The 13,877-nt window shown below is 40.5% G+C and overlaps 1 protein-coding gene across 9 annotated transcripts in view; it reads left to right on the top strand.

Annotated features, from left to right (window-relative positions):
* Positions 1–6,228, top strand: part of c7h5orf63 (chromosome 7 C5orf63 homolog) — a 79,245-nt gene extending 73,017 nt beyond the window's left edge. For 5 of the 9 annotated variants that reach the window (XM_059974715.1, XM_059974712.1, XM_059974713.1 and 2 more), the window contains 3 exons: positions 1,159–1,288; positions 3,026–3,082; positions 5,887–6,228. In XM_059974715.1, coding sequence (XP_059830698.1) covers positions 1,172–1,288; positions 3,026–3,082; positions 5,887–6,066 — 354 coding nt within the window. In that variant the 5' untranslated portion in view covers positions 1,159–1,171 and the 3' untranslated portion in view covers positions 6,067–6,228. The remainder of the gene's footprint in view (positions 1–1,158; positions 1,289–3,025; positions 3,083–5,886) is intronic. The other 4 variants (XM_059974711.1, XM_059974714.1, XM_059974709.1 and 1 more) reach the window with 1 other exon arrangement.
* The last annotated feature ends 7,649 nt before the right edge of the window (positions 6,229–13,877 follow it).

The following is a 13,877-nucleotide window of genomic DNA, read 5'->3' as shown; positions in this document are numbered from 1 at the left end:
GAAGCTAAGAGCTGGAAAGGTGATAGGAGAAAGTGATACAGAGCTGGAGAAGGGAAAGGATCATGGGACGGGAGGCTTCGGGAGAAGTGGGGGGGGGGAAGCACCAGAGGGAGATGGAGAACAGGCAGAGTGATGGGCAGAGAGAGAGAGAGAAAAAAACAAACAACTAAATATGTCAGGGATGGGGTAAGAAGGGGAGGAGGGGCATTAATGGAAGTTAGAGAAGTCAATGTTCATACCATCAGGTTGGAGGCTACCCAGCCGGTATATAAGGTGTTGTTCCTCCAACCTGAGTTTGGATTCATTTTGACAATAGAGGAGGCCATGGATAGACATATCAGAATGGGAATGGGACATGGAATTAAAATGTGTGGCCACTGGGAAATCCTGCTTTCTCTGGTGGACCGAGCATAGGTGTTCAGCGAACACCCAGTCTGCGTTGGGTCTCACCAATATATAAAAGGCTGCACTGGACGCGTTATACCACACCAGCTGACTCACAGGTGAAGTGTCACCTCACCTGGAAGGACTGTCTGGGGCCCTGAATGGTGGTGAGGGAGAGAGGGCTTCAGGCACATAGATCATTGGGCTCTTCTAGGGTAGGCCCTTTACAGGAAGGAGAGGTTGCACCTAAATTTGAGAAGTAACAATATCCTCACAGGGAGGTTTGCTAATGTTACTCAAGTGGGTTTAATTTTATGTGGTGCAGTGGGGTAGGGGTCGGTTAGGAAGTGGGAACCAGAGCAGAAGTCCAGAGAGTGGAGGAATTGAGGGGAAAGTTGAGGTTAGCCATGTAAGTCTAGAAGGAAGGACAGGTGGGGCCAAGTTAATGATGATCATTAATCAGTTATAAGCAAGGACTTCCATAAGTCTCATAGCTTTAAACTATGTGGCCAAGTCTTGCAGGAACAAAAAGGCGTTTTTGAATTGCATTCCATTTATTCATACGCAAGTTCTCAGTGGGTCGAAGTCATGCACAGGTCATGAATTTCCAGAACTCATTGGTTGATCTGAATATGTGTCAGTCTTCCAAGAATTATTTTGTTGTAGTACCTTCTCCACTTACCAGATTGAAGTGGATATTTCATTTGTTGAAATTCACTGCATTATTAATCTGCAGATTGATGCTTAATCTAATTACATATTAATTACATTCAGCAGTACTGGAACAATGTATTTGCATTATTTTACAAAATTGGGTAAACCATCAAAACCTACATTGGAATTTTTCTTAAGAAGGACAGCTACGTTAAAGAAGGATCTGCCAACCTTAACGTTGTTTACCAAGGTATGATGCAAACTGACAATCTCTTTTCATTGAGGAAAGAAACAGAAAATGTTAGAAGTACTCAGCAGGTCAGGCTGTATCTGTGGGAAGAGAAACAGAATTAGCATTACAGGTAGAAGAATCTTCTCAGAACTTGGATGGAGACAAAAGAAGCTTGTTAAGCTGCAGGAAACGTGAGGGAGAAGGATGTCACTGATAGGGTAAAATTGGGGTGACCATGGGGATAAGTTGTAAATAAGGTTATTTGGTCATTGAGTGAATGAGAGCAGTTAGATACAAAAGAAATTGCTGATGCTATAACCTGGAACAAAGAAAATAGGATACTGGAAAAACTCAAAATGTGAGGCAGCATTTGTGGAGGAAAACGGTGAAAGTCAATGTTGGAGACTCTGTTGAGCACTACAAAAGAATATAAGAGATGCTAAATGCAGAGCTGAATGGCGTGCCTGGCAGGTCAGGCTGAGCAGGCATTCTTGTCCCAGAGGAAGGAAATTGGGGATGGGGTGAAAAATTAAAGAACAAGGTGAGCCAATTTCATAGATGGATGATTAATAAAGACGAAAAATCGAGTTACTTGAAGTTGTAACATTTGATACCAAGTCCTGAAGACTGCATCTGCACAGAAAGAAGATTAGGTGTCAATTCTCAAACTTGCACTGGGCCTCATTGTAAATGTGCAGTTCACAGACTGTTAGGTGATGGAGTGTTGGCTGACAGTTTTGTTTTCATGGGCCGGAGTGGGACTTGAACATACAATTTACTGCCACTGCCAAGTATTGATTTTCCTTTTGGAAAACAAAAAAACTACAGGTGCTGAAAAGACAAACTGGTTGCCATTTCAGATGGATGTCCGTTCAGAATTCTAATTTGTTCAGATGGTTTACCGAACTTGGGTTAAACTCTGCTCTGTTCTGACCAAGCACAGGCATGTTCCTTGTTGGATCCACTGACCATTGTGATTGAAATGAATTCCACAAGCTGAACCAGCATTGTTCAGCTGAGTTCACTATTTTACGTTTTTTCCAAAGGTCAAATAATTTCCTCTGCCTTAGCTATTTTATCTATTGGGCAGCATGGTAGCATGGTAGCTAGCATAATGCTTTACAGTACCAGTGGCCTGGGTTCAATTCCCATCGCTGTCTGTAAGGAGTTTGTATGTTCTCCCCGTGAACATGTGGGTTTCCTTCGGGTGCTCCAGTTTCTTACCACAGTCCAAAGACATACCAGTTGGTAGGTTAATTGGTCATTGTAAATTGTCCTGTGATTAGGCTAGGGTTAAATCAAGGGCTGCTGGGTGGCATGTCTTGAAGGACTGGAATGGCCTATTCCACACTGTATCTCAGTAAATAAATTAGAGAGGGTTAATTGAAGTAAAATAAAAATAATGTAATATTCGCATTCTCATAGATCTAAAAGTTCTTTCTACACAAATGCTGCCTGCCTTGCTGAGAATTTCCAACATGCTCTGCTATTCTGAATTCCTGCATATGTCATTCTTTGCTTTAAACTGAGCTAATCCGTGTAATTATGGCCAAGTCAGTCAGCATTGTGATAACATCTCCATTTGTGAATTGTTTTGGAATACTTCTTACCGTCAGTGAAAAATCATTATTGCTATTATCCCTTGTATTCAGTAGTACAGAATTGTTGGTTATAAAGTGAATCATTTTACTAAAAATGTTAGTCTGCTTTTGTTAGGAATAGTTACTAACAAAGTTTTAATTTTTACACCCATAGGATTCTTGCACACTTTGTGAAGAAGCCAAAGGAGTTTTGGAGCCATACCGACACAGGGTATGAAGTTAAATGCAATAAAAAAGTAGTTTTCAAATTTAATCTAGATCCTCAAAAATTTACTTACTTTAGAAGTATTGATTTTTATTAGGGTCTGAGTTACACACAGATGATCATAGTCTTTTTATTTCATTTAATGTGAGATTAAAGTTTTCCCAAAGACATTATTTTCTGACCTTTGTACCCCTCCTCACCACACCCCCCACATTATTATTTTTCCTTTAGGCAATATTGCAAATATTCTTGATGATTCACTCACAGGGATTCCAGACGCTTGGGTGTGATGATTCTGTAGATTTTTCTTTTTAACACCAGAGTTTAGTGTCCACTCTGTGACCTCTATTGTATTTTGCTGACCGAGGCCTCAGCATCACTAGCCTGCATCAATCTACGGAATTAACTGTGTCTCAGAGGACTTGAGTTAATTTGGTTCATTAAGTGAGGAAGTCAACAGCTTAGGCAACGGTCAAATTTACTTTGTACTATAGTGGACGTATTTTGTGTTTTAATTGTGTTCTTTCTTGTAAAAGCAGTGTATAACTTGTGTTTCTCTTTAGCTTATCTGATGCTACGTGCCTATGATGTTTCTGCCTGCTCTGTGCATCCATGTTCTTGGGCATATGACAATAAGGTCAATTTTGAAGCTGCAAGGTAGAGATGGGTTTGGGAGTGAGGCAATGGGGGGAGGGGGGTGGAGTTAAAGGTATGAGGAAAGTAGTGATCAAGGCATCATCCCAGATTGGGACACACCCTTGAATTAGTTATTGCAGAGGAGAACAGAGAGTGGTACGTTAGGAAAAAGTCATCAGTGTATGAGCAGGCTAAAGTTTACAGATTGTGAGGTGGGAGGCCAGCAAGAAGATGCAATGTGACCCTCATTCAGGCCAGTTTAATCATGATTGGTTGCACAGTTTCCGATCCAGTATGGCGAGCTTTGTTGATTCAACATACTGAATGCTCTATTTCTCTTGACTCCACTTTAGGCTATTGAGACATTTCTCCTGAATTGTATATGTTACCCATTTCTGCTTCTTAATCCAGTGTTTGACTATTCTTTACCTCATCCAGCTGGTTTTTTCAGACTGTCCCCTTAGATAAACCTAGCTACTTTGTTCTTTCTTTGTCCACTTGCATTGAATAGGAGGCTGCAAGTCCTGGAATCCAGGGGAATAGTCCACTCACACAGCCCCATCCCCTCTGGGACTTATCATCTGATTCCAACCTTTTCTGGCTCTCCAAAACTACACTTTATTTGTCAAGTTTATAATGGAAAACATTCACTCTACCTCAAAATTTATCGTCACATGCACAATGAAATTGCACCTGAACTGGCGGCATAGCATTAGAAACAAAACATTCATTAGAAAGAAAACATAAATTGATCATAAGTTAAAAATTATACAAGAAAGAACACAGTGAGAAAAAGGAAGTCCACTGTGGTGAAGCTGGTCATCTGGTTGCTATCCAGAGGTAGTAATTAAGGTTGTTAATGTCAATTTAAGAACTGAATGCTTGAAGGGAGGTAGCTGTTCTTGAACCTGCTGTACCTCGAGCCCAATGGTAGATGTAAGAAGGTATCATGGCAGAGATAGCTGGAACCTGCTGATAGATTTTGCCTTCTTGCTTGTGAGATTTACTTTACATCAGCATATACTGAATAAGTCCAAGGGGGCTTTTATGTGGGCTCTAGCCATTCAGTTCACAGGGAATATCCTTCTGCCGGGGAGCTTTTTTACTAAGTTTCAGTGCATCTTTCAACACATAGCCCTAGACCTTGGAACATGGCAGACAGAAACATTTGACCATATTTAGTCTTCTGCATCTAATAACCCTGAAACATTTCTTCTAAATGATAAGTAACCCCTGTAAAGATTACTTTTATTTCATTCCATTGGGATACGTAATTTTCACACTAAATGTTGTACACTTCGCCATCTTTTGCATAACTATCAGTTGTCAACTATCCATCCATCACAGGCTATGCAATCATACTCTGCATCAAAGGCCCACCCTAGGACTTGTAAGTCAGAGTGGGCAGTTGTTGTCCAACTGCTCAGTTCTTGGCCAACAAATGAACGAATTGCGAGCAGACTTGATGGGCTGAATGGCCTAGTTCTGCTCCAATGTCTTATGATTCAACCCATAGCCACACTATTCATTCTAGTTCTTTTGCTTGTTCTCTGTAGAACAGATCTTGGTTCCCTCAAGTTTCTCTTAGCTGAAGATTTATTGCAATAACGTGAGTCTCTACACAAGTCCCTGGATACCATAATTAAGTACTTTCACGGAGAGCGCCCTTGCAGCAATCGTCTGCACTATCTTGCCTGTTGCTATCTTGATCCCTTCATGATGGAGACTAAATTCAAGTCAAATATGCTAAGAGAGCTGTCTCATTAATTGCCCCTCTCATGGGACTGGGCCCTCTACTTCCTTTATTGTTCCACGGAAACAACAGAAGCTCAAGGAATTAGCTTCTTGATTACAACTGGGCAAAATACAACCCACAGCAGCATCTGGGAAAGGAAAGGAAATCAGACCCTCCCCCCCACCTCCATGGATGCTGCACGACCTGCAATTTATTTTTTGCACCAGATTCCAGCATCTGCAGTCTCCTGTGCCTCTCCTCCCTCTTTTATGCTAAAGGAAACACAACCCTGGCCCGTTCAGCACACTCATAATCTAGCCCACCATTACCAAAAATGAACAGCACAGAAACAGGCCTTTCAACCCATCTTCCTAAGCTGATCTACTTTCTGCTGATGGTTTCATAAAAAATCTATGATATTAATCTTATCATTTCATAGTTTATCCTCCAGGAGGTGGACATCACCGATCCACAGAATTCCATCTGGTTTGAGAGATACAAAAATGATATTCCAGTTTTCCACATGAATGGACAGTTTCTGATGATGCATCGAGTTAACTTGAAGATCCTAGAAAGAAAGCTGGCCAAACTAGAACAGGAATGTAACCAAATGTCTTAAAAGTCAGAAGTATGAATCACAGTGAGAATTTTTTTTTGTTGGCTTGAACACGTTACTGATTTGTAAATGATTTGAAATAGTTTTCTATATTAGATACTGCCAGTAAACTAAATTATTTGTGAAGAATGTAAACCATTTAAAATAACATTAAAAAGGCAATGAAATAAATTCATGTTATTTTCTGATTGGCTGTATACAGCAAGGAAACAAGCCCTTTGGCCCAATACCAATCCTACACAGATGCAATTTAATTACCATTAATTCATCAAGATTCTACCATTCACCAGTTTTAAATGTGGTCTACATATCTTTGAGACTTTATTAATTTATTTATTGAGGAAAAGCACAGAAAAGGCCTTTTGAGTCACGCCACCCAGCAATCCTCCCATTTAACCCTGGCCTAGTCACGGGAACATTTACAATGAACAAATAACCTACCAACCAGTATGTCTTTGGACTGTGGGAGGGAACTGGAGCTCCCAGAAGAAATGTGTAGGGAGAGTGCAGACTTCGCAGACAGTACCTGAAGTCAGGATCAACCCTAGATCACTGGAGCTGCACTACTGTGCTTTCTACATACAGGTTTTCTCACTGTGCTCATTCCCTATACGTTCTAGCGTTAACAGTTTTTTAATATCTCAGAATCAGTTGTGCACCACCAGATCTCACACATTAGTGACTTGGAAATATATTGTCTTCCTCCCCCTCCTGGTTTCACCTATCACCTGCCACCTTGTATTTCTTCCTCCCTTCCCCCCATCCTCTTACTCTGCTTTCCTCCTTCCTTTCCAGTCCTGAAGAAGGTCTCGGCTCAAAATATCAACTGTTTACTCTTTTCCCGACCTGCTGAGTTCTTCCAGCATTCTGTGTGTGTTGCAATATATTGTCTTAGTTGTTGCCAGCATTAGGATCCAGAACTCACTACGAAAGCATGAAGAGAATTTGAACAAGATTGTTCAGCCAATTAACATCTCGCCATTAATTAATTAATTGGTGAACAATAATTGCTGGCTTTGCCCGTGTCGCCTTAAAAAAAGGATAAGAAGGGCAGAGCATAACACAGGATATTTGGGTAGATTGTGGTTAAGCTGTGTCTTGACTCATTTCCCACACCCACTTCAAACTCACCTGGTTCCCTGGAAAGTTTACTGTTGCATCTAAAAAAGTAAATTAAAATGTGTAGGAGTTTAAATGCAAGTGACATTCTAATAGTCCAGCAAATCAGCCAATCCTGCATCACAAATCAAAGGGGCTTGGTTATTGAGGGTTTTACTGTGCATTCATGAAAGGATAAGGTTCAGAAAATAACATGCAGAAAAAGGCAGTAACTCAGCTACATTAAACACATGTTTTATTGGCCCAAGCTAATAAACATTGGGGTAACTGATAATAAGGGCACTGAATGAGCAGTTTGTGAAAGGCAGAAATATTGATGGGTTAAGTGCCAGGCTCAGGGAGAATGGGCTGAATGATCTCCTACAAAATGCTATGCAGGAGATTCCAGGAGCAGGGTAAGACAGAGGCTGAAAGTGTGAGGGACAATGACATCAAATTGTTCGGGCACTGTAGTCAAGTGAAAGGAAAGTGAATATGTATAATAAATTATAGAGAGTTTTGAAAAATAAGAACCCATCTCCTCCCTTGATGGCTGGTTACCAGAAGATGCAGATTCAAGAATAAAGATGGTCTTCAGGTAACAAACTGACTTACAGATACCCTTAAATCTGAACAAGCTCCTATAATACTACTAAATTTAAAAGTTTGATGTACATACGTAGGTTTGTTCCTACGAAGGGCAGAACTAGTTTCCTGTCTCCAGTTTTAGTAACTGTTCTCTTATCAGTCTTTTTATGCCATTGGTAATAATACTTGGAGATATTATTACCATATCAAGTGATTTTTGCATATTTTCCAATTTAAAGATAAAATGAACTCTGGAGGTTGGTAAAAACGGAACCCATTTGTGACCTGGGTACAGCCCATATTGAACATTAACTCCACTGCCAGTATCAAGTCCTGTTTCTCCTCTTTGCTCCATCTTCTATTATCACTTTATTCGTTGATCTTCATCAGTTCCCTGCCTGGAAAAATCTTAGTTTTAAAACATTAATATCCTTCTGTAGCCTTTTCTGTTCTTCCATCTGTTATCTTTGCCAGTATTACAGCCTTCCTAGGTCACTGCTTCTTCCTAAATTGGCAACCTGAGTTAGTGTAATTTCCCTGCTTTTTGACTATATCCCTCTAAATGAAATACAGTGGAATAGGACTGCATAAAGCTCTTAATTTTAACGTGACTTTTATACAGTTTAAGAACATCTAATTGCACTCCGCAGTACATCCAGATGCCTGCAGGCGGGGCTATTTCAGTTCGGAATACCTGCAGTACCAGCAGCCGTCACCTGGCTGTGCTGTTTAGCAGGAGGACTGCAGTACCAGTTCCTGTGGTGCTGCTGAACATCACAACTGCTACTTTAAGACAGTTATCCCCGTAAATAAAATACTGTAAATATACTCCAACAACAACAACTTCTATTTATGGCATCTCTAATGTCATAATATTTAGAAGCATAGATGATTTCAGTCCATTGTATCCGCACCAGTCAAAAGAAAGCCACCCAACCAGTTCCACTGTGCTATACATCATAACTCTGCATACAAGCACCTCTCAAATGTGAGGAGAATCCTTCCATTCATACTATATATATTTCATAATGTGATATACACTCAGTGATCACTTTATTAAGTACAGGAGTGGAACCCAGTGTGGACTGCTGCTGTAGTCTATCTACTTCAAGGTTCAATGTGTTATGCTTTCAGAGGTGTTCTGCACACCACTATTATAATGCATGTTTTCTGTCAGCTGGAACCAGTCTGGCCATTCTCCTGTCTTCATACCACAGAACTGCCGCTTGCTTGATATTTTTGGGTTTTTTGCGTAATGTTCTCTGTAAACTCTAGAGATGGTTGTGCGTGAAAATCCCAGGAGGTCGGCAGTTTCTGACAAACTCAACTCACTCTGTCGGATTTATTCCATGGTCAGAGTTACTTTGATCACATTTCTTCCCCATTCTGATAGTCTGAACAACAACTGACCTTTTGACCATGTTTGCATGCTTTCATGCATTGAATTGCTGACACATGATTGGCTGATTAGATTTTCCATTAATGAACAGTTGTACCTAATAAAGTTGCCATTCAGTGTACCTTATTGACGTTTCCCTTCAGCTTCCTCTCTTGTCAAAATTACAGGGCAAGATCATCTAATCTTCTCTTATATCTAAAATTTTCCAGTCTTAAGCAACATACTCTCTGCTCTTTTTTCCAATGGAAACATGCTTTTCCTGTAACAGTGCCACCAAGATCATATGCAATGCTTAAATGCTGGTCTAATTGTATTCAATTCTAGCATTGACTCCCTGCACTTATATTCAACGCCTCAGTTAATAAAGGAAAGCATCCCATAAATCATAGTTGCTTTGCTGTCCCTAAGGTCCTGAGGACAGACACCTGCCTCCAGACTCCCTCTGTTCTTTTCACACCTCTTGATATCCTTCTGCTAATTTTGTGCTTCAATAGTTGCCCCTCCCAAAAATACATTACCTTGTACTTTTATTAAGCACTCTCCTACTCAGCCAAGCAGACCCTCAATATCTAATTGCAGTTTAAACACTTCCTCCACTCTTGTCACCTCCTTGAAAAAAGTTTCTATCATTGGTTAGGCACAGCCAATCCTTTCCAGGCAACTCAAAAACACATGAAGAGATCAAAAGCCTTCATAGTTTCTTCCTTCTCACCTCCCCTCCTCCCTTTCTCTCGATCTCCAACTCTCCTCCGGTCTTACTGCTTTCTGATGCCAGGGGCCTGAAAGGAATTGACTACCCTGATAGTTCTGCAATCATGTATTGTTCAAGGCAAAACACAAATTCTCTACCCTCTGCTCCAATCTAATTGGTACAAGATCACCTTATTCTGGTCACTGGTTACCTTTATAGTTTATTCTGTTGTGCAGTTTACTACATCCAGTAAAGCACAGATTATCTGTCACCCCTTGTACCCCGCCCTGAACGACTTTACCAATGCTAGATTGGTAGATTTCAGTGACAAGTAGATGTCATTCCAATTAATGCCCCCAAGATAATTTTTACAACACTTTTTTATATTAAGGTGCATTTTCCAGTTAACCTGATAAATTTCAGGAGAGTGTGGCGAAGTGCCCTGGCACATTTCAAGGAGGTGCAGAGCCTCGATGTGTTAAAGGGAGGACAAAAACTGGGACCTTGCTGTGTGAAAGAGAGCAAGGGACTCTTTCCCTGGTGTGTTGGGGGGATTATTGAAATCAATACCTGCTGAACCGTCAACACATCTGAACAATCAAACTGGGAATTATCAGAGTTGACTGTACAAATAACGTCACGTTTAAGGAATTATCATTCCTTTGCACTTAGCATGGCCCAAGTTGCAACAGTAATGCTTACTTGTCTGGTGACTACAATGTGGGAATTAGGCAATAGACAATAGACAGTAGGTGCAGGAGTAGGCCATTCGGCCCTTCTAGCCAGCACCACCATTCACTGTGATCATGGCTGATCATACACAATCAGTACCCGGTTCCTTCCCTCTCCCCATATCCCTTGACCCCGCTATCTATAAGAGCTCTATCTAACTCTCTCTTGAATGCATCCAGAGACTTGGCCTCCACTGCCTTCTGTGGCAGAGCATTCCACATATCCACCACTCTCTGGGTGAAAAAGTTTTTCCGCATCTCTGTTCTAAATGGCCTACCCCTTATTCTTAAACTGTGGCCTCTAGTTATGGACTCACCCATCAGCGGGAACATGCTTCCTGCCTCCAGCGTGTCCAATCCCTTAATAATTTTATATGTTTCAATCAGATCCCCTCTCATCCTTCTAAATTCCAGTGTATACAAGCCCAATCGCTCCAATCTTTCAACATGTGACAGTCCCGCCATTCCGGGAAATAACCTTGTGAACCTACGCTGCACTCCCTCAATAGCAAGAATGTCCTTCCTCAAATTTGGATACCAAAACGGCACACAATACTCCAGGTGGTGTCTCACCAGGGCCCTGTACAGCTGCAGAAGGACCTCTTTACTCCTATACTGAAATCCTTTTGTTATAAAAGCCAGCATGCCATTAGCTTTCTTCACTGCCTGCTGTACCTGCATGTTTGTTTTCATTGACTGATGTACAAGAACACCTAGATCTCATTGTACTTCCCCTTTTCCTAACTTGACTCCATTTAGATAGTAATCTGTCTTCCTGTTCTTGCCACCAAAGTGGATAACCTCACATTTATGCACATTAAACTGCATCTGTCATACATTTGCCCACTCACCCAACCTGTCCAAGTCACCCTGCATTCTCATAACATCCTCCTGACATTTCACACTGCCACCCAGCTTTGTGTCATCAGCAAATTTGCTAATGTTACTTTTAATCCCTTCATCTAAATCATTAATGTATATTGTAAACAGCTGTGGTCCCAGCACCGAACCTTATGGTACCCCACTGGTCACAGCCTGCCATTCCGAAAGGGACCCGTTAATCGCTACTCTTTGTTTCCTGTCAGCCAGACAATTTTCAATCCATGTCAGTACTCTGCCCCCAATACCGTGTGCCCTAATTTTGCCCACTAATCTCCTATGTGGGACTTTATCAAAAGCTTTCTGGAAGTCCAGGTACATTACATCCACTGGCTCTTCCTTGTCCATTTTCATAGTTACCTTCTCAAAGAACTCCAAAAGATTAGTCAAGCATGATTTTCCCTTCATAAATCCATGCTGACTCAGACTGATCCTTCTACTGCTATCCAAATGTGTCGTAATTTCCTCTTTTATAATTGACTCCAGCATCTTTCCCACCACTGACGTCAGGCTAACCAGTCTATAATTCCCTGTTTTTTCTCTCCCTCCTTTCTTAAAAAGTGGGACAACATTAGCCACCCTCCAATCAGCAGGAACTGTTCCTGAATCTATAGAACATCTATAGTCCCATGGTTCTGATCAAATATGATGCCAAGAAAGATACTAGAGTAGATAACACAGTTGAGTTTGATTACGGAGGTAGGGTTTAAAGAAAATCTTAGAGGAAGAAAGAGAAATATTAACAGATTTAGGGAGATAATCTCAATGAAAGAGCAATGGAAATTAGGAATGATCAAGAAATTGATTTACTCAGCCTACAACAACTATTTTTTCTCCATGTCATTCCAATTGGTTGTACGCGCAAGGCATAGATGAAATCTTGTACCATTTAGGTTGTTGACTAAAATTGTATTTACTTGCAAGGATAAGATACCCTGCCTTATCATTTAATTTTATAAAACAATATCAATGGAAATTAGTTATAAAACAAAGTTACAAAATATCTGATTACAACATCAAAGAATAATCTACTAAAACAGCATCAATTTAGCAACCATACTGTGTTTTAAATAGAGTTCAACATCATGTCTTTGTGTAGAAATTAAAGTCTGTTTTTCTTATTAAATGGAATGCATTGATCAAGTACAGAAAATCTATTTACAATCATTAGGCAAACTATAACAAATAAGAAAAGACTGGAGGTTTATCCTTTGGGAATGAAGCTGTGCTGGAATCTGGAACAGTCTGCCCCCAAATTCAGTTGGATTTATCAAGACTATCGAGATGTTAAAATATCTTTGTAATTAAAAGAACGTGCATGATTTTCCTGCTTGCTGACGTACACTGGAACCCACTTAAGTAAAACTGCAGTTTAAAATTTTTAATTCTAGTTTTCACTTGCTTCCATGGTTGCAGTCCTCTTCGTCTCTGTAGCATCTAACAGCCCTACCACCATTTAAGATATTGAAGACACTGACTTCATGATCATCCACAAATTTAGTTGCTTCACTATTAGGCTGACTCTTCAGGTGCAACAGATCTAAGTTCTAGAATTCCCTCCCCAAATCCCTCTCTCTCCTAAAGATATTCACTGAAATTGATCACTTTCAGCAAGTGTTGTGTTAGATCACCGATTTATATAGATGTACCACAGAAAGCACACTATCCAGAAACATGATGGCTTGATGTGGCAGCTGCTCTGCCCGAGACTGCAGGAAATTGCAGAGAGTTATGGACATGACTCAGCACATCACAAAATCCAGTGTCCCCTCCATGGATTCTGTGTACGCCTTGGAAAAACTGCCAACATGATGACCTCTCCCAAACTGCTCCTTGCTGCTCATGTCAACAGAAGATACAAAAGCCAGAAAGCATGTGCCACCAGGCTGAAGAACATAGTCTATCCCAAAACTATTGAATAGTTCTCCAATATGTTAAGAGAGCATCTTGATCTCACAATCTTCCTTGAAATAGCTTTGCACATATTGTCCCCCGCACTCCATCTTCTCTGTAACTATACCACTATATTCGGGATTCTTCCCTTAGTTTTTCCCCTTGTACTCCCTCAATGTTTCAAAAACTATCTGTGCGGGTGGCATGCAAAACAAAGTTTTTCACTTCGGGTTACATGTAACAATGATAAACCAATTATGTCTTATGTGGCTCTGCGTTAAATCTATGTCTAATAATGTGACTGTAAAGCAGCTTGGGACCTTTAATGTTCAACGCATTAAGTACAATCTGTCCTCAGGTAATGAATGGGTTCCATTTTCACAGACGTCCCATATTCAATTTTATCCATAAGTTGAAAAATGTACAAAAATCACTTGGTATAGTAACCAGCACTGTAATGAATGGCGTTTAAAACACTTACTAAAAGTGAAGAGAAAGATAAGAAACTAGTTCTGCCATTTGCAGAAGTGAACAT

Source organism: Hypanus sabinus, chromosome 7 (assembly GCF_030144855.1).
Source record: "Hypanus sabinus isolate sHypSab1 chromosome 7, sHypSab1.hap1, whole genome shotgun sequence".
Lineage (NCBI taxonomy): Eukaryota > Metazoa > Chordata > Chondrichthyes > Myliobatiformes > Dasyatidae > Hypanus > Hypanus sabinus.
The sequence above is the reverse complement of the archived record's forward strand: the minus strand, read 5'-3'. Positions and strand labels throughout refer to the sequence as shown.